This window comes from Protopterus annectens, chromosome 13.part0 (genome assembly GCF_019279795.1).
Source record: "Protopterus annectens isolate FY-2018-M chromosome 13.part0, PAN1.0, whole genome shotgun sequence".
In the NCBI taxonomy this organism is placed as follows: domain Eukaryota; kingdom Metazoa; phylum Chordata; order Ceratodontiformes; family Protopteridae; genus Protopterus; species Protopterus annectens.
The window spans coordinates 1,324,675,969-1,324,697,889 of NC_056747.1; the positions used below are offsets into that span (position 1 = coordinate 1,324,675,969).

Consider the following 21,921-nt stretch of genomic DNA (forward strand, 5'->3'; position numbering starts at 1 on the left):
ACAAAGCCGCATGTAAAACAGCAGCATATAACTAATAAATTACAAACAAGCCTGCCAACAAATAGGGTGCTGACAATAAATCTAAATACTCTTGTACAGTGCAAGGCAAGTTTGCTGGCCGTCGAAGATCGAAGGTGTAAACTTATATTCTTATAATATGCTAAACTTTTTTTCTATTTTTTTTTACCGTTTAAATGCATTGTGGTCTTAAACGGGTGTATCCAGAGTTTTACATGTTGTATCCAAACCTTATATTGCTGCCCCGAATACCCACCGATCATTTTAGAAATGTACTCAACCCTCAAAATGCTACCCTCAAATTTATAAGAAGAGTGACAATATTTTCACCTGTTAGCAGTTATATCCATAAAAAGCTAGTTTTAGAGGTGTATTTCTTTTGCACAAGAATTCTTTGTAAACCTCTATAGTGCAAATACTCATTTACACAGTTCTAAACATTCTGCGCTTTTTGAGTAGCGACCTTGCCAAGAGATGCTCAGAAAAAAAGTACCCTTTTGAGTACACTGAGTATGCCTAGCTACACCCTTGCGTGATCGTGCAGAAAGTTGATTGACAAATGTTATTCACATCAGGGGGTTCTGTATTTAAAAATGAGTGAATAAATATTCAATACCACTGACACAACCCTGCCTTTGAAAACCACCGCCTGAAGGCACTTGTAACTGTTTTTCTGGACCAATCTGAATAAACCGTGCGTTAGGAAGCCATCATCTCTGACGGTGGGGGCTGCCCTTCCCAGCCCTGGGGGGAGGAGTCGGGAGTCGCACCAAGCAGTGTGCAGAGCGCCGGGACCTGCTGCATTAAATCTGCCCTCATTGTACCATTGTATCCATAGCAGCGAGCCAGCTAGGGGAGCAACAACACCTTAAGGCGGGGGCAGGAGGGAGGTTACCCGCGCAGGACGTGAAACAAGAGTTACAAAAAGAAAAAAGTAATTTTATTGTTGCCGTCGGGAAAAGGGCAGAAAGTTTGGCCACAATCTAGGGCATCTGCAAGCAAAGTCACTATCTCATCTGACTTCAGGTTACTGTATCTTCTCTTAGGCTAATCTAACCAGCCCTTTCGGGCGGTACATGGGACTTTTAGGAAGAATGGAGGCGCACACCAAACTTCTCCGCATTATAACCTTACTGCTGGTGCTTTCTTGCGTGGGCAGTGAGTCCTCGGTTACCGACTCATTCACTGGTAAGTAACTGTCCAGACCTCCTTTTAATATGCGTGTTTATAGCACACACATACACTGAAGTCAAGTTGGGGTAACCCACCCCAACACAGGGAACAGCCTTTGCCTCCCCAAAACACACTTAACATTTTAAAGTGGGGGGCAGTGACATGAAGTGATGTGTACAATGGTTTGACATCCAGGTGTTCGTTAGGATAACGGACTTTGCTGTGTTTCTACATTTGAACGTAGCTGACACAATGTAGCACTTTCCTACACCTTTTACAAAACTTACTGAACAACGAATCATCTGACATTAGTCACTTGGATACATTGTTTTGGTTTACATAATTTAGAACTACTGGCAAAGCAGTTCAGGACTGCATCTGTTTCAATGCGTGATATAAAAATCTTGTTATCCTCAGTAATATTTTACTACATCAGAAATTAGCTGCTGACAGTGCATCCATGTGAGATAATTAGGCAGCACAGTAGTTCCTCTGAAACCTGTGTTAACCTTCTGAAACATAAAACTGCTTTCCTATTGTTCATTTGGCAGCAGATATTTATGAGTAGTACTGCAGTGAAAGCTGTCAGCAAAAGCACCGAAGTTTGGACAACTTTAATTATTTGATTAGATTCTTGGAGCATTACTTTTTGGTGTAGTAAATAAAACTCATTTACGGAAATTCTGTGTGCCTGCTTTACTAAATGTTAATATGAATACTATCAGTACATACTGGCTATATATAGAGTTAGCAGTAGATGGTTTACATGTATAATGCAGTTTTTGAACATCTGGTCCAAGCTTTCAGATGGTACAGCTGTATGGAGTAACATTTAAACAGTGCAGCTGTTATCTAGGACTGATTGTCACTGGGCTCTTGTAGGAGGAGGCAACTGCATGGAATTTTATAAAAAGTTTAAAAAGAGACAACACCCTAGGTTATTTGGAAGGGGAGAAATTTGATGGTTTCTGTTATGTAAAAATGCATCGATAGTGACAGATAAGAGGAGTGCTGAAGCTAAATTTGCTGTACATAAGTTAAGTACTACAAAATGTGGCATAGAAGGATGAGCTGTATCTGAGGAGAGATTATCCTGAATTTTAGTTTTTTACTTCTGTTCACAAGCCTACATTCTTACTGTTACAGATGTGTGCTTTTGATGGAGTAATTGTAAAGTATTATTAATGGTATTGTATAGAATTACTAATAAGATGACCAGTTCTAAAAATATAGTTAAAGTGAATGATTTGTTTGTGAAGCATTTAATTAACCAGTTATCTTTATCTATTTAATAGTTTGAAAATGCTTTCAATTCACAAGTACTATCATTTACAGCTATTGTGCAATGTGTAGTAAAAAAAACTATCGTCTTAGAGGGCACAGAGTCCAATAATTTTGGAAGCGCCTTGCCTTCGTCACAGCTGACATCTCTTTAATTGAAAATCTTAATCCTTTAACTGACTGGCTGGTTCTTTCATTGGTGACAGTACATATTGGAATGAAACTTGTTTTTAGAAATGTGATTCATAGTGGTATGCACATAGATCTTGGTACTTTTGTTGTTGGTGTGACTATCGTAGGTAAGGGAATTTTCAGACTAACTCACCCACACAGTCAACAAAGGTAAATAAGCTTCATTCCCTTTATCTGCCATGTTTTATTTTAAATGCTCCACTACACTGTATTGGTGGAGCAAGGAAGTGGTGGATCCCATGCACCTGAACCTGGTTATTCATTGCTATAAAACCCCTATACGCATATGTCAGTGCATACAGTGTATCTAAACTGGCATACATATATGTTTGAGTCCATTTTGGCAACAGTCTGTACTCCTGTTTTGGGCCTAGTGTTATACTGCTTTTGTATACAGTCTGTCAAATATCTCCACTACTCTCTCTGCCAAAACCGTCCTTGGGCCATTTGACTATGTGGTTAATAAAGCGTGTATGCATATGGGATGGCATTGTCTTTGACCAAGACTTTTGAAGTGAGCCTATATTTCAATTCTTCCTGTTTAAACGCTTGAAATGAATAAAGTACTGCCTGCTGTACTTGATACTGAGGGATAGAGAGGAGTCTGATAATACAGTGGGTGAAAATACCTTTTACATCGTTTAGTAGTTTTCAATAAGAAGTAGAGATTAGGAAAGTATCTGTGGCAGCCACCTTTATATAAACCTAGCTTGGACCCTAGTTAGGAAAGTATCTGTGGCAGCCACCTTTATATAAACCTAGCTTGGACCCTAGTTAGGAAAGTATCTGTGGCAGCCACCTTTATATAAACCTAGCTTGGACCCTAGTTAGGAAAGTATCTGTGGCAGCCACCTTTATATAAACCTAGCTTGGACCCTAGTTAGGAAAGTATCTGTGGCAGCCACCTTTATATAAACCTAGCTTGGACCCTAGTTAGGAAAGTATCTGTGGCAGCCACCTTTATATAAACCTAGCTTGGACCCTAGTTAGGAAAGTATCTGTGGCAGCCACCTTTATATAAACCTAGCTTGGACCCTAGTTAGGAAAGTATCTGTGGCAGCCACCTTTATATAAACCTAGCTTGGACCCTAGTTAGGAAAGTATCTGTGGCAGCCACCTTTATATAAACCTAGCTTGGACCCTAGTTAGGAAAGTATCTGTGGCAGCCACCTTTATATAAACCTAGCTTGGACCCTAGTTAGGAAAGTATCTGTGGCAGCCACCTTTATATAAACCTAGCTTGGACCCTAGTTAGGAAAGTATCTGTGGCAGCCACCTTTATATAAACCTAGCTTGGACCCTAGTTAGGAAAGTATCTGTGGCAGCCACCTTTATATAAACCTAGCTTGGACCCTAGTTAGGAAAGTATCTGTGGCAGCCACCTTTATATAAACCTAGCTTGGACCCTAGTTAGGAAAGTATCTGTGGCAGCCACCTTTATATAAACCTAGCTTGGACCCTAGTTAGGAAAGTATCTGTGGCAGCCACCTTTATATAAACCTAGCTTGGACCCTAGTTAGGAAAGTATCTGTGGCAGCCACCTTTATATAAACCTAGCTTGGACCCTAGTTAGGAAAGTATCTGTGGCAGCCACCTTTATATAAACCTAGCTTGGACCCTAGTTAGGAAAGTATCTGTGGCAGCCACCTTTATATAAACCTAGCTTGGACCCTAGTTAGGAAAGTATCTGTGGCAGCCACCTTTATATAAACCTAGCTTGGACCCTAGTTAGGAAAGTATCTGTGGCAGCCACCTTTATATAAACCTAGCTTGGACCCTAGTTAGGAAAGTATCTGTGGCAGCCACCTTTATATAAACCTAGCTTGGACCCTAGTTAGGAAAGTATCTGTGGCAGCCACCTTTATATAAACCTAGCTTGGACCCTAGTTAGGAAAGTATCTGTGGCAGCCACCTTTATATAAACCTAGCTTGGACCCTAGTTAGGAAAGTATCTGTGGCAGCCACCTTTATATAAACCTAGCTTGGACCCTAGTTAGGAAAGTATCTGTGGCAGCCACCTTTATATAAACCTAGCTTGGACCCTAGTTAGGAAAGTATCTGTGGCAGCCACCTTTATATAAACCTAGCTTGGACCCTAGTTAGGAAAGTATCTGTGGCAGCCACCTTTATATAAACCTAGCTTGGACCCTAGTTAGGAAAGTATCTGTGGCAGCCACCTTTATATAAACCTAGCTTGGACCCTAGTTAGGAAAGTATCTGTGGCAGCCACCTTTATATAAACCTAGCTTGGACCCTAGTTAGGAAAGTATCTGTGGCAGCCACCTTTATATAAACCTAGCTTGGACCCTAGTTAGGAAAGTATCTGTGGCAGCCACCTTTATATAAACCTAGCTTGGACCCTAGTTAGGAAAGTATCTGTGGCAGCCACCTTTATATAAACCTAGCTTGGACCCTAGTTAGGAAAGTATCTGTGGCAGCCACCTTTATATAAACCTAGCTTGGACCCTAGTTAGGAAAGTATCTGTGGCAGCCACCTTTATATAAACCTAGCTTGGACCCTAGTTAGGAAAGTATCTGTGGCAGCCACCTTTATATAAACCTAGCTTGGACCCTAGTTAGGAAAGTATCTGTGGCAGCCACCTTTATATAAACCTAGCTTGGACCCTAGTTAGGAAAGTATCTGTGGCAGCCACCTTTATATAAACCTAGCTTGGACCCTAGTTAGGAAAGTATCTGTGGCAGCCACCTTTATATAAATCTAGCTTGGACCCTAGTCAGGATATGTCTGTTAATTTCCACCATGTGGATACAGGTAGAGAAGAAAAGCATGGATATGAGTCGTACCTAAGAATCTGTAGGCTTTTGACATGTTATAAAGGGGCTGTGTCCGCGAGTAAAACTGGGATAGTGGCATGTAAAAGTGGCACTTCCGTTAGCCGCCAGAGAACATTGCCTTAATCTTTTGGTGGTAGATTTGAGATGTGATATGAGAACAGGGTCTGAAGAACTTGGAGATCCTTTGAGATTTATAGGTTTATAGGTAGGTACTAGGCTATTGGCACTAGGGCCTATATAAACCTAGCCAAAAAGGTACCCTGGCTTTTGCCACCCAAGAAAATTATTTTCCTGTGCCCCTGTCAAGCAGAACCACAGAAGTGATCCCCGGGGTGAATTTCCTATTACCCATCCAATCATCAAGATTTTTATAGGTTCATAGTTAGGTACTAGGCTATTGGCCCTAGGGCCTATACAAGCCTAGCCAAAAAAGATTGCAAGCGCATGGTTGGTTTCTGGTATTGTATCACCAAGTAAATTTTAGGATTACAGATGTAAGAGCATAACTCAAGCATGGGTCAAAATGCTCAGGGTAAAGTAATAGTATTTTCTGTAGTAATCAGTTGTGTGATTAAGTTATTTACTAACTAGTGTAATGTAATGGTCCTGTCACTGAGGTTTTGTATTCCTTTTGAGTGAGTTCCGGGGAACCTTGTATTCTTATATTCCAGAAGTAAAGTAATTATCTGCCCTGAAGTTTCACCTGTCGCATGCATTTTCTGAGGAATGAAACTGAATTCTGATTCCACAGCTAATTTGCAGAGACCAAGTGATTTAATGTATCTCTACAGATTGTCCAGCTATCTATTTTTGGCTATGGGTAGCTGTCCAGGTATCATAGGTTCATAGTCAAGTACAACGCTAGCTGCCACTGTGAGCCATTTTCAGCCTAGCTAGTTTCCATTTTTGTGCTCTTATTAACCATAATATGTATTATCAAGGGATATAAAGAAGTTAGAACATCCCTAATGGTCAGGAGAGGAAGGTAGGGTAAACATGTGTGGCATTTCATGATGCACAGTTGCAGACTATACGCAGTGTCTTCTGGGACTGAGAATGAAATGAGCCCAGGCTGGCCAGTTACACCTACTGTGGTATCTGCAGAGGGTAGTTAGCTGGGAATAAGAGCAATGCAGGGGGCAAACATGTTAATTTCACTCTTATGACTTTAGATGGATTCCTTTCAAACCTATGACTTTAGATGGATTCCTTTCAAACCTATCACTGACAAAAGTGGTTGTATGTGAGGGACTCTGTTCAGAGTGTTAGTAACTACCAGATCAGGGAAGGATTCAGTCTCTATTTGTACTGCAGTGCACTTATTTATTTTATTTTATTTTACACTTGTTTACCGGGAAGGTCCGACTGGACAGATCTGTCCATTTTCAGCTGACTTATTGAATTTGATTGAACTAATTTATTTATGAACTTATTTTCAGCGGACTTATTGAATTTGATTGAACTAATTTATTTATGAACTTATTTTATTTGAACTTGATTGGCCTTATCAGCCATTTTTCACTTAAGAGTAATGTATCTCCGGACTAATGTTAAGTTTTTTCTTCTGTTCTTATTTTAGTGTATAATGTTCTTAGTATGTTGCTGGATCAGCATTAATTTTTTTTAGTGCCTAGTTACAACAAAAAGGGCCCAAGGAAATCCTCTTACAAACATAAACTTGGTCAGTAGTCACTTGAGCATGGTGGGACAAGTTCTTGTGAATGATGCTTGATGCAAACAAGAGTAATTCATTCCCATCTTTTAGCACAATCAACATTCTAGTGCCAAATGAATATACACTACCCTTTTCTGCCATGGTAGTGTGTTTTAAATGTTTGTATGGAACAGCCATAATGTAGTAGTTGTCCACTCTTTGAGTTTATGTGCATGATTTCCACTACTGACTCGGAAGCAGATTGTGACACAACTTGTCTTGTTCTGTAGAAGGCATTAAAAAGGCTTGTGGTAACAATGGCTTCTGATTTTGTTTGTTCTTTTTACTTCATATTCTTCAGTGATTATCCCGAGTCTTGTATTTTATTACAAAAGTATTTTTGCATTGATAAGGTGATTCATGTCTAATTGCTCCCCTGTTCAAGTTAAAAAAAAACATTAGGCTCCAGGCCACTACAGGGACCCAATTTTCCCTAATAAATTTAGGGACTTAGTGGCAAAGTTTGTATATTCCCAGTGCATGTCAAAAGTATGGAATAGAAGGTTTACTATCAAAATATCACAGCAAAAAATAATTCCCATTTGGAGCATCGAAGGGAACAGTGAAAGTTCAACTGTACATTCGGTCACAATGTTGCATCTGCTGAACGAATTCAGCAGATTTGACACTGTTGCCGAACAGAGCATGTGAGCTCAGGTAAGTGAAACTCTTACACCTTGCATCACGGTATTGCAGGGGGCAAGCCTCCCTGTACCCCCCATGGGAGGCTGTGCTCCCCTACACCCCCTGCTAACTATATATTCTAACTCTGAGGTCACACTACAGTGAGGAAAAGGATGACTGTCCCAAACCACATTGTATCACGATCTGTGTTTAGTACTTCAGATTTCCTGATATGAACTTTCGAACATAGTTCTCTGGTTTTATATTTGTCTACAGCATTATGACAATTTTTTCTGCAATATTACAACATATTTTTTTCTGTCTGGTACCCATCTTATTACAGATACCTTTTTGTTTCTGCACCATTTCTACATTTACATTACTCAGACTGACCATCATGCCAAACTTAGTTCAGTACTATGTCCTTCACACTACCTAATACATCAGCATAACAATCAGCCATGTTTGTCATTTACCCTAACTGACTGAAAATTAATTTTTTCAGGAAATTTGCTCAAGGCAGGAATTTCTGGGAGGCAATATTCATGTACATTCTATTTTATTTTACAAAGAAGTCTTTTCCTGCAGATAAAATAAGAATATATGACATAAATATTGCAGAGGAGGAAGCTTTCAGTGGATGGTCCTCCCTCTTGACCCATTTTCCATGCCCTGGCCCTCACCAAGACTCACCCCCCCACACACGCACTTTTCACACCTGAAGTCCAAGCTGACTCCACATTAGATAAATGGTGGCTCAGTACAAACTTGATGGCCTTGTTTAGCTAAATGCATTTGTTTAAACTTTTTAATGCTTCATTTTGCATCTGTTGTATTCAAGTGATTAGATCGCCACATACAAAATCTGCAGTGGCGACCCCTAACGGGAACAACCAAAAGAAGGAGATGATGAAAAAGCTGGTAGGTAGGTTGAGTGAACAAGTACAAGTGAAACTGGATGTGGAAAGGAAACCATTTGTTTAATTATTTACTTCTGTTTGAGTGAGGTCCTGTATGGCAAAACCTATTTAGAGTGGAAGCCTGAGGAGAAGAAGCTCCAGGCATTCCAAAATTTAATGATCAAATACATGCTCAAGTGACTACTGACCAAGTTATGTTTATAAGAGATTTCCTTGGGCCCTTTTTGTTGTAACTAGGCAGTGAACCAGATTCACTGCTTTTGTGAAAACTATAATTTTATGTAAATTATCCTCTCTCAGTTGCTTGCTCTGTCAGCCAACAGTGGTAGGTTTCCTTTCTTTATTGGCCTGAGTTGCCTGATTGACTGAGACAACAGATCAGGTGTGTGTGTGTGGCTGAAAAGCATTACATTTCATGTTTAGTGCAAGGACTTGATTAGTAAATATATCCCTAAACAAAGTGTTGTGAGATTTTTTTTCAAGTTTAGCGCATACTATGGAAGATGTAATTGCAACGTAAAGGGAGGAACAGCAAGGACAGTGGGGAAATGTGGAACGTGTTTGTAGGGAGGAGAAACAATATGATTGAATACTTTTTATTAAGGGGTTGGAAGTCTGCTTCATTTGTAATATAAAAAGGCCACTTCTTGTTTAGTCACCTTATGGACAAGAGGTGTGTTTATCACAGTATGTCTGTTTTATTCAGAAAAGCTACTCTTTGTGTATATTTCTCAAACATTAAAATTTTTGACAAATCCAGGAATGTTAAGAATTTTACCAGTAGAAAAGTACTTTGAAGCTGTTTGCTTTGAATACCATTTCCACTTTTCTCAGGACTTGAACAAAGAGAACTTGTACAGGAGAATTGGTTTTACTATTTTACCATTCACGCGTGTTGAGCAGGAAAGTCACATAGGCCGAAAGTCGCATAGGCCAGAAGTAAAATTAAGATTTGATTTAGAAAAATATAAGGACTTTAATAGTCTCTGCAATATTTTACAAGTATTACCTTTCACAAATGCCTTGTTTTTAAATGCAAGAAAGTGAAGTGACTGGATCAGGATTGTGCTTTATGTTGAACCGATGAATTTAAAACCTGGATTATTGGCTTCACTGATTTGGGAGTGGGGGAGAAATGCTAAGAATTAAACTGCAGGTAAATTATCAAACGTAAATGGTGAAGACACTTGATACTATGAAACCTGAACCTAAAGTATTTACAGCTTCTTCAAGGAAGGGAATGGAGACTGCCCCCCGCCCCACCCTGCCAAGAAATGAGCAGCAACTTCGTCAGTTTTGACTGTAAACATTTTGAAATGAGTGAACAATTAACAGAACAAAGGGATTGCTGTTTGGTATTAGTAAGTATTAGGAGCTTCTGCAGTCTGTAATTTGTAATTGTTGTTGAGAATGCTGGGTGACTCACTGGAAATTATTCATGATCTGATTTTGATGTATATTTTCATGAAGTTTCTGTCACCTCATTTTGTGAGTTGTAGAAACTGAGCATTAACAAGCTGGTTGGGATCAAAGTACAGCTTTTTTAAAGAAAGAACCCCAGTCTGAAAGTTTAGGTGATGGTCACTACTTTTCATCAGGTTTTATTACCCTCCCCAAAATACACACACACACACACACACACACACACACACACACACACACACACACACAGTTGTGCTTAAGCTGGTAAAGTACTTTTTTTTTCTTTTTACTAGTGAAAAAATACTGTCTGACAGCATGATATCTGTTGTCAGGGTTTAAGGTATGTTAGACTTGCACCTCCTTACCCTCAGCCCCCATCCACTTTCTGCTTGCTTTCCCAAGTGCTTCAGCCCGCTCCCACTTTCCTTCCCGTGTACACCTAACACACTGTCAATTCCATTTACCTCTCCTTTTTAAGTTTTACATGTATATTTGTAAATAAATATGTACCTGTATGCAATATGTTTTGCATCTCAGTGAGCAGTGGCTGAAATGGGTCCCCTGTGAATCCCCCTAGTGTGGTAAACAGAGAGAGAGAGATTTAATTAGGCTCCAGAGAGCACCCCTGCATTACCAGGCTATAATTCATACCACACCTTTCGGTCCCCTAACCTAGACCAAAGCACTAAAGGTGGAGGCGTGTCCATATTCATTAAGGATATCCACACTCACAGGCTAGTTGCTCAGCATAATGCATCTGAGATTATCCAAGTCTAATTAACCCTGGGCAAGACCACAATGCAAACTGTAGCTTGCTACAGATCCCTCACCATGCCCCAGGATTCCCACTCATTTCTTGATACACTGGAAAATATTAGCGTACAACCTAACACCCTAATAATTTTCAACTACCCCACCATTAACTGGGAAAACTACTCCTGTACCAACTCTTGTGCTCAACGTTTTCTGGAATTCATAAATTCCAGTGCCTTGGATCAACTTATCCACACCCTCACCAGGGGCAGCAATATCCTAGACCTGGTCATTACCAACATGGGCAGCCAGTGTTCCACACCAGAGGTCAGTTCCTCGTTGGTCAGATCCGACCACAAGCAAAGCACCCTAGACATCCCATCCCACCCCCATTAGGGAAACCACAGTAAAAAATGTATCCAAAGCTAACTTCATGCTTAAGTGGCAAACTTGACACACATGCTGACGGACAATAGAGATACGACTGCTGAATCCTATACGATTGCACTTTATAAGCACTTACACGAGTGCATGGATCATGCAATCCCTAATAGAAACAAAATGCTATCCTCCAAAAAAAGGAAGACAATCTGGTGGTCCCCTACTATAAACAAACTCTAGAACAGAAAAAAGAAACTGTTGCAAAAAAAGAGTAAAATCCCATGACTGGAGGAACTCCATGGTCAGCCTCAGTAAGAAGCTGAGATCCCTCATAAAATCCTCCAAAGCTAGTTATGAAAACAAAGTCACCACTGATTCTAAAGACAATCACAAAGCATTCTATAGCTATGCCAAGAATCTCAATGGCAACACTCAGATCTGCTGTGAGTTACAGCACAAAGGCACGAAATATACAGAACCAACTGATATTGCCAACATTCTGGCAGATAGATTCAGTGCTAACTTTACCTCTCTCTCATCCTCTAAAAAGCCCATCTCTATACCGGAAGAATGCAAAGTACCTGTAATCATGGCTGCACAGGCAAAAAACACACTCTCCAAAGCCAAGAACACAGCATCTATGGGACCTGACAACATTGTAGGCTGCGTTCTACATGAACTACAGAATGAACTGGCACCCCACCTAAGTACCATGTTCAATCATAGCCTCACCTCAGGCTTTGTGATCACTGAATAGTGCACAGCAATGGTTATTCCACTCCACAAAGGGGGAGCCACCACGGACCCTGGGAACTACCACCCCATTAGGCTGACGAGCCTGGTCTGCAAGGCTATGGAGCGTATCATCATGGAACTTATAAACAATGACATTGGTAATCTCCAAACTCTGGACCCTACCCAGTTCGGGTTTGTAAAAGGCAGATCATGTCTTCCAAACCTGATAGGCTTCTTTGAAGCGGTCACCAAAGCCATAGATGAGGGGAAGGTGGTTCATTCATACAGCCTATCTAGATCTCGCCAAGGCTTTCGACACCATCCCCAACTCTGGAATTATAGACAAACTCACTAAACTAGGTATAAATCCCTATGTCACAAGATGGATTGCCAACTGGCTCACTGACAGAACCCACACTGTGAAAGTAGCAGACTCTAAATCCAACTTGACTCTAAATCCAACTTCAGACCAGTGACAAGTGGAGTACCACAAGGTTCAGTCCTAGGTCCTCTCCTGTTTGGTATTTACTTCTCTGAAGTACAGGCTAACACAGAAGGTCTTTGGCTAACAAAGTTCATAGATGACTGCAAACTAGGAGCCATAATCAAGACTCCTAACGATGTGGACATCCTACAAAAGGACCTCACTGAGACGGAGCATTGTCATCCCTTTTGGTAAAAACTCTGTACCCATGAACTACCACATACGTGGTAGTCTACTTAACACCAAAAGTGTGATGAGACCTTGGGACATAGGTGGACAGTAGTCTCTTCTTTGATAATCACATCACCACAGTAGTCACGAAATCCTTCTACGTGGCACACCTCATCACAAAAGGTTTCTCATCCAGGAAAGAAGATGTCATTGTTCCCCTCTACTCATCACTCATTAGACCCATTATAGAGTACAACACCCATTTGGTATGTATCTCACAAAACATCTACAACTGGAAAGGCCACAGAAATACCTCGCAAAAAGGATTACCGGCCTCAAACAGATTCCCTACGCAGACCGTCTCAAAAAAACTCCAGCTTTACTCCGTCGCATATTGCCTACTCAGAGGTGATCTCTGCCTAACATACAAAGCTATGTCAAACCCAGAGCAGTTGGACATGCTCCACTTAAAGAAATCCCAATCCCTCCGAGCTACACGCTCTAGGGACCTAAACCTTGTCATCACAATAAACGGAACATGCCGGAGAGATAGATTCCTGTCCCAGAGACTTCCCATACTCTGGAACAAACTACCTGTCTATGTCAAATAAACCTCTTCATTAGCACTCTTCAAGAAAAATCTTGATTGGATGGGAGATAGAAAATTCACCCCGGGGATCACTTCTGTGGCTCTGCTTGACAGGGGCACAGGAAAATCATTTTCTTGGGTGGCAAAAGCCAGGGTACCATTTGGCTAGGCTTATATAGGCCCTACGGCCAATAGCCTAGTACCTTCCTATGAACCTATAAGGTGTGACTAGGTTGCTGCTGGTTTTGTTCTGGGAAATAAAAATTTGGACTACTGTGTACTGGATTTGTGCCGTTGTGTAGCTTCTAAATATGACAGACTGGCTTACTTGTTTGGGCCATATGTAGGTAATGATTGAATTATAGTTCATTAATCAGATAAGTGGACTAGTCTAGGGACCTTTTTCAGCCATGACTGCGCTACTTGACAAAAGCAGTATTAAAGCTTGCATTAGTATGAATAAATATGACAGACTGGCTTACTTGTTTGGGCCATATGTGTGTGTGTGTGTGTGTGTGTGTGTGTGTGTGTGTGTGTGTGTGTGTGTGTGTATTTATATTGCAGTTAGGAGAGATAGTACAGGCACACAAGAAGAGAAAATAAATAAGTACTTTCTTATGATAAATACCAGTTTAAGCATTTCTGGGCACAGTAGAAAATTGGGGGGAGGGTATTCAGTAAGGCTGCATGAAGTGCTAGCTATTTATTTATCCATCCATCCTACCATCATGGAATATGAAGGTAGGGGGGTACTTGATCACACAATGCTTTTCCTTCTGAACACCCTGACATTAAATGATTTGGGAAAGTGCCAGTCTAAAATAATATTTAAATCAAATTGTGGTCTGATGACATTTTTGTTTGTGTGCAAGGTAAGAATACACACGTTAAAAAATGGAGTGATACAAAACCGAATAGGGAGATGTCCATCACCTTATAGTGACGTAAAAAGTGCATGCATGTTATACAGAGTGCTCATACGTAATCATGCAGGAGTATAAAGAGAGGAAGATGGAAAAAGAGAGAGAGCAGGGAATGCTCGATTCTGAGGAAGTGCAGGATTAAAAGTGGAGAGTAGTAGAATCTGTGGATAGAAAAAAAGAATAAGAAACAAGTGTCGCAGTGTCAGCAGGCACTGTGGAAAAGCTGTAAAGATGAAAGAAAATCTGAAGGAAACTAATAGACAGTTGTATAGAACAAATGATATAACAGTAAAGGATGTGTGGCAGTGTTAGCAGCTGTACGGGTAAGAAATCGACTTTCTTCTTTAGTAACGTAAATGTTTGTTTAAGGCAGAAGTTGCAAATGGCATGGCATGATAGTTCTCAGTGTATGGAATTGCACACATTTTAGTACATAACGATTACCCAAAAGAAAATTTAAGAGGTGATCTTTCAGCTTGGTGACATCAATTCGGGGGGGGGGGGTAGAGATTTATCGGTAAACTTTAGTGGGGATACTGCTGTGCAGGTACAGATGCACATCTGTTAAGGTCTCTGGAAGGTCACAGAGGTGAAGCCACCAAGATTTTTGTTAAATACAAACAGCCCAAGCATAAGAATGGACTAGGGCAAGATGCATCTTGGCATGATAGCATGTGTTCTTAAAAGTGTGAAAACCATGCTTAAATTTAACGGAAGCCTGAACCTTTGAGCCCTGGACTGCAGCATTGTTCTCCTCCTCTATGGATAAAGCGTTCTTTCCACGAGTCATGTAGCATGGCAAAGATTTGCACAAGTCAATTAAAAAAGCTGAAAGTTCTAACAGGTGTTCTAACCCCCTATGTGTTGTTCTTTGGATTTGGGTAGATGAAGGCTGGTAGCTGAGCACAAATTTCCGTATGGGATCAGGATGCCAGTACTAATTTGAATGGAGTTGCCACTCTGGCTGGAGATACCCTGTTTTCTGTAAAGCTGGCCATTTCTCCTCCATTTACATATCAAGTTCCTGATGTAGATCGTTAATGCTCTCTCCACCAATGTTGGTAATGCACGATTAAATAAATCCCTACTGGTATCTATTTTCTTGGATTTCTATCCCCCTGGTGCAGGTCACCTGTTTGTATGCAAACATCTGTATAGGTCAGCACCTGCCTTAATAGTGTCTGTCTGCCTAACACAGATGCCACTGCTGCTGGTGTTCCTGACAACAGTACTAGCAATGGCAGTTTCCCTGACACAGTACAGTTGTGTACACTTACCATAAATGTAGATGTTGGAGTGTATTCACTGTTCCAGTCATTACATTTGGGTTATCTGCTTGCAGTAGCCCTTAGTCAGTCTGATTAACAAAGTCTTGGGTCCTGGGTCAGTTGCTGTCCCTTCTTCCATGATGTCAGGTCGTCAGGGATATAAAACATGCAGCCCATGCCATTACATCAGTTTTTCTTGCCCCAGATGTCAGGTGTCCCCTTAATGGGAAGCAATTAAATCTATAAATACAAGGATATACCTCCAACAGAAAAGCAAATACACCCAAAAGCTTTTAGAGCATAGTAAGTGAGAGCAGAGGTAAGCCAAAGGAAGAAAAAGGGGGCTGCAGGGAGGGTAACCAGGACTGCAACAGTGAATACACTCTAACATCTACATTTATGGTAAGTGTACACAACTGTACTATGTTCTTCGTGTTTCACTGTTGCAGTCATTACATTTGGGTAGATTCCCAAAGCTAAGGTTGGGAGGAGGAATTTAAATATAATTAGGACCAGCTATAAGACCCTTTAAGACTGCAGTGGCAAAACCAGCCCTGGATTTAGAGAAAATTGGCAAATGATAATGCTTGGTGAAAGTATGTACAAAACTCCAGGTAGCAGCTTCTAAGATGTCCCTAGTAGGGACTCCCCTGAGAAAGGCTGCAGAGGTAGATGCAGCCCTGGTTGAATGGGGTCTGATGCCCTGTGGGATAGGTTTTCCATGGTGCTTATAGCAGAAATGAATGCAGTGGCCTATCCATTTTGAAATGATTTGTTTTGAAGTAGCTTTCCCCTCTGTCCCTGCAGCAAATGCCACCAGTAGTTGTTCAGATTTCCTTTGAGGTTTAGTCTTGTCCAAGAAGAATCTAAGCTGTCTGTGCACATCTAAAGAGTGCAGTATCCCTTCCCTTTGTTCTGTGGGTTAGGAAAAAAAGGTTGGCAAATGAATGGACTGATTAAGAGCCACACTGGATACCAACTTGGGCATGAAGGAGGGATTGGTTCTGAGGGACACCCTATCCGCATGAAAGATGATGAAAGGTTCCACTGCCATAAGGGCCTGTAATTCAGATACTCTTCTTGCAGAAGTGATAGCTAAAAGGAAAGCTGTTTTCCAGGAAATTTTAAATCTGCAGTAGCAGCTGGCTTGAAAGGAGGAAGAGTGAGTTTCTCCAAGACAAAGTTAAGATCCCAGGCTGGAGTTGGAGCTCTCCTGGGTGGCCATAGATTGTTGGCCCCTCTGAGGAACTGCTTGATCAGTGGGTGAGAGAAGAGGGGAGGCTCTGTGCTATAATGAGCTGAAATGGTTGCGGCATGAATTTTGAAGGTGGAAAAAGACAATCCCTTATGAAGCATCTCAGTCAAGTATTGTAGAATCTGAGGTAAATTGGGCACTGCTGCGGTCATCCCTTGAGCTTGGTTCCAAGCACAGAATCTTTTCCATTTTGCAGCCTAAGATTTTCTAGTACTAGGCCCCCTTGCCTCTAAAATGATATCCATCACTGATTTACTGAGGGATGGGAAAGGAAAGATCAGGTAATTAGCCAGGCTGCTAGGTTCAGGGTTTGCAGCTGAGGGTGCAGAATCTGGTTCTCCTGCTGAGACAACAGGGAAGGAGTCTGAGGCAGGTGCCATGGAGCCAAGCATGGCACACTGTGTAAGAGTGGGCACTAGTGTTGGCAAGGCCAGTCTGGTGCAGTTAAAGTCGTCCTTGGCTTGTCCTGTTTGATCTTTAGTAGTACCTTGGAGAGCAGAGGCAGAGGAGGAAAGGCATACACTGATTAGGTTTTCCAGCCGAAGGTTAGAGCATCCACTTTCAAGCTTGCTTGTGGGGAATCCTTGTGCAAAATTTGTCCAGTTGATGGTTCTGAGGGTAGGCAAACAGGTCTATATCTGGGATCCCCCATTTGCTTGTCAACCTGCTGAAAATCCTTGGTTCCAGTTTCCACTCATGTGGGTCCATGAGGTTTCTGCTTAGTCTGTCTGCCAGTGTATTTAGTTTTCCTGGAAGGAATTGAGCTTGTAGATTCACTTGGTAGCTCAAGGCAGTGTTCCACAATGCCGTGGCTAGTCTGCAGAGGGGGTAAGAATGTGTACCCCCCTGCTTATGTACCACATGACAGTGGTGGTGTCCATCTTTACCATTAGTTGTCCTGGAAGAATGTGGTCCTTGAAGGCTGTCAGAGCATTCTGTACAGCTAACATTTTCTTTTGATTTATGTGCAGGTGCATTTGATTTGGGTTCCATTTGCCCTGAATGCACTTCCCTGCCAGGTTGTTTGGCAGGGGGTAATGTGAATGGTAGTCCGCTGTTTGTGGCAAGCCTCTGCCCACCAAAGGAACTCTAGGTGTAGGCAAGGTATGATAGGAATCCTTGCTTCCAGATCCTGTGAATGTTGACACCATAAGCTTTTGAAATATCATTGTAGTTTCCTCATATGCAGCCTTACACATGGAATTAAAAGAATGCATGAGGCCATGAACCCCAAGGCTTGCAGTATTTGCCTTGCAGATAGTTGGACTTCTGTGGCCACTTGTTTGAAGTAAGTTGTCAAATGTATCCATTTCTCTGGTGTGAGGAAAGCCATCTGGGAAGTTGTATTCAAGCTTGCTCTCAGGAATATAATTTGTTGATAGGGTACCAGATGGAATTTCTTTTCATTTATGGTGAACCCCAGACAAGTCAGTACCCTTTGAACAAAGGCCAGATGACTGAAGAGAATGTCCTTGCTTTCTGTCTGAATTAGACAATTGTCCAGGTATGGGTGTATCTGAATGTTTCTTTGCCTGCAAAATTCAATGATTGGAGCTAGGCACTTATTGAATACCCTGTTCACAGTAGATAAGCCAAAGGGCAGTGCAGAGAACTGATAGTGCATGTAGCCTGCTTTGAAGCATAGGTATCTTCTGCAAGACTCCCTGATAGGGATGATAGTGCATGTAGCCTGCTTTGAAGCATAGGTATCTTCTGCAAGACTCCCTGATAGGGATGTGCAGGTATGTTTTTTTTTTTTAAGTCCAGTGTTGCCAACCATGCATCCTTGCCTAACATAGGAAGCAGCCGGTGAAGAGTCAGCATTTTGAATTTTGGAATTGACAGAAAGGTGTTTAGAATAGAAAGGTCCAGGATAGGACGCCATGTATTGCCTTTTCTGGGTAACAGGAAAAGTCTTGAATAGAAACCTTGTCCCTTTTCCTCTTCTGGTACCAACTGAATAGCCCCCATGTTTGAGAGAGAGTACCTGATTTTGGGCCTCTGCCCACTGATTTGGGGGGTAGATCTGGCCACCCGCTTGGTGTTGCTAACGTGTGGAAATGAAGTTTGTATCCTTGGGACACTATATTTAAAACCCATTTGTCCTGGGTAATGTTCCCAGTTTTTGGCCTGCAGACCAATCTTTCCACCTAAAGGAGCATTCAGTTGGGAAGTGCTTGGAAGTCTTAAAAGCAAGTCATTGAGACAGTTTTCCATAGGGGGGAGTCTTGCCGCTCCCAGGTTTGGGTGCGGAAACCCCCACTGCCTAGTCTTGTGTGTCCCTTGGGACTGAAACCTGGGGTTTCTGCTGTGTCTGGGTTTGTCTTGAGAAGACCTGGAGGAGGCTGGAAAGGACCAATGTTTAGAGGGTCAGTGCCTACTAAATCTAGGAGGCTGAACTTGTAAGAAATCTTTAACAGTCTGCATAGATTTAGCTTTATCTTCCATCTTTTTAAGAATTTGTTGCCAAACAGGCAGTCCTGATTTAAGGGAGCATCCAACAGTTTAGCTTTAACATGATCAGGCAAAGATTGCTCCTTAAGCCAAGCATGCCTTCTGAGCACAGATCCAGTAACAGCAGCCCTGCAAGAGGCCTCTAATGAATCAAATCTACATTGCAAAGTATGTTTTCCAACCTGTTCAGCAGAATGCATTAAATCCTGTAATTCTTTATTTTCAGCACAGTCAGGAATTAACATAATTTTCTGTTTAAGCAATCCAATAACATGTTGTTGATACATTAGCATATGAAACTGGCAGTTTAAAGCCCTAATGGCCAAGGTTGCAGAACTTTCTTACCCCATCTATCCAGCGCCCTGGAGTCTCTATCTGAGTGGATAGGATTTTTGTCCCTGTGAAATAGTCTCTGGATCCTGTGAAATAATCAAAATGAACATGTGAGAATCAGGAACCCTGTAATATCTGTCAGGTTTTCTGGGAGGAGGAGGCAATGAATCAGGGGCCAAACTAGATTCCGAAAAGGCATCATCAACAATGTTTAGTACATAAGGTATAGCTAAAGGCCTATGCTGAGGCAGGAGTAAGAAATCCCTAAGCTTCTTTTTTTTTTGAATCAGAAAAATCCTGGCTTTCCCAGTGGAAATGCTCCCTTAGAGTATGTAAGGTTTCACCAAAAGCAAAATCCTCTGGAAGGGAAGTGGAGGGAATAGAGTCCTCTGCATCAGAATCCTCATATGCAGATAAAGGCAAATACAGATCATCAGAAGAATCAGAAAAATCAGAATCCTGTTCAGAAGATTCATAAATAACTTCAGTCGTAGATCTCTTAGAAGGGGGAGGTTGGCTTCCCCTGATTAGAGTTATAAGATCTTCAGCCATTCTTATCATTTGTTTTTTAGGCATAGAGGCCTGAGCATGCGGCTTGGGTGTCAGTTTCTTAGGCATGGTTCGAGATTTTGGCCTAAATGAAGAATGAGGTGTCTGTTTTATATGCAAGTCCATAGGCCTGAATACACCCTCAGAAGCCGGTGCCTGCACAGTGGCTCCGGACCAATCCAAGGTAGAGACATCCGCAGGTTCCACAGTTGAAGCATCTCGCGGCATACCGGACTCCAAATGGGTCTCCATAGAGGCCTGCGAGTCTGAAGTAGTGGATATCAGGGGCTGCAAAAGCGCCTCACTGAGTACTGGTGACTGGCTTAGGAGAAGTGTCGTCAGCAGCTTTGGACCTCGGCCTGTCTGTCTTTATCTTTGCGTTTTTTTCGGAATCCTGGTAGTCGGAAGGCTAACCGATGACATTTTTGGATAATTAAACCGAGAACTGAAATGTTTAGAAGCGAAAATATACCGATGACGGATAGTGCACTATTTTAATAAAGCACAAAACTGACAGCAAGGCATATTGTGGTCAGGGCCTAGGCAAGGAATACAGTACGAATTAAAATCTTTGTGAGGTATTTGCTTTCCACAAGTAATGCAATTATTAACTTTTACTGACGTCGGTAAGGAGCAAGAAAAAGTTTCCCCAATGGGGTACTTTGTTTTAGTTGAAGACTTCGGTTCTGAAACTCGAAAACGAAAATTTCAGGAGTCTGCCAACCGGCACTTGTGAACTGCTTCTGCTTCGGGCACCGCACGGCAAGAAAAACTGATGTAATGGCATCGGCTGCATGTTTTATACCCCTGACAACCTGACGTCATGGAAGAAGGGACAACAACTGACGCAGGACTCCTGACTTTGTTAATCAGGCCGACTGAGGGCTACTGCAAGCAGGTAACCAAAATGTAATGACTGCAACTGTGAAACACGAAGAATATCTGTACTATCAACATTCATTTACCTGACATCATCAGCACAGATGACGTTCTATCAAGCTGCTGGTAACCTACAGTGTCAGTGGGAGTAACCATTTGAGATGTCAGCACCTGCTAAAGCACATCCTCAAACACCAAGACTGAATGACCAAAAATAGAACTGACTTATTCTAGGTTCTGGATCGCCCTTTCTTGGAATATTCTCTTTTCTCTGACGTATGGCAGTTTCTTAGTTTCTTAAGCTTGGGAGATGTGGGGGCCTGCCTCCTGTAAAAAAAGTTTTTAAAGGAGAAGAGTGATAGAGATTCACTTTTTTCCCTGCATTTTTGACCCCCCTCCCTTTTTTTTCTCAGTGTGTTGGCAATGGCATTTCAGTATGGAGCCATCAGTTGGACAAGCCCCTGTTTTCTCAGAGGTGTGGATGTATACCTTGCATGGAATAATGGCACTGTCTTCCAATGAGGCAAACTTCTTTCTTGCCTCTCTTTCCCCAGGGGATTTGGCCACCCCTCAGGAGAGATTGCTACTCGGTCCTCTGCACCTCACAAACCTCAGGTTGGTACTGCCTCCTCTAATGTCACCCCCCCCTTTGCAGTCTTAAAGGAAATGGCATATTACAACAGGTAAGGCAATGTCTTACTAAGAGTCCAACAATGGCTGTGATCAACACTAACACACAGCAACCATAACAGAATGTTCTAGATTTTCTTGGGCCTCTGTACTAGACTTTCTAAAAATTGGAACAGAGCTATGGGCAGTGAATATAAGCAGGTTGGATGTTCTCATCAAACATTCTAGATTTTTATTTCAAGTTCTCATGCAAAAAAAGCTTTATGTGGTCTGTATGTGAGAATCTCGCTTTTGTAAAGAGAATACAAAGCTTGATAGGGCAATTTCACTTAATGCCTCCTCATTTTCAGGCAAGAAAAGTAGAGATGTAGTAGTTA

The 21,921-nt window shown here is 41.6% G+C and overlaps 1 protein-coding gene across 1 annotated transcript in view; it reads left to right on the top strand.

The window, feature by feature from the left end:
• Window positions 1-779: 779 nt before the first annotated feature.
• The window catches only part of LOC122788280 (streptococcal hemagglutinin-like), a 755,305-nt gene continuing 734,163 nt past the window's right edge, over window positions 780-21,921 (top strand). The window contains exon 1 of the mRNA XM_044055345.1: window positions 780-1,206. Coding sequence (XP_043911280.1) covers window positions 1,095-1,206 — 112 coding nt within the window. The 5' untranslated portion in view covers window positions 780-1,094. The remainder of the gene's footprint in view (window positions 1,207-21,921) is intronic.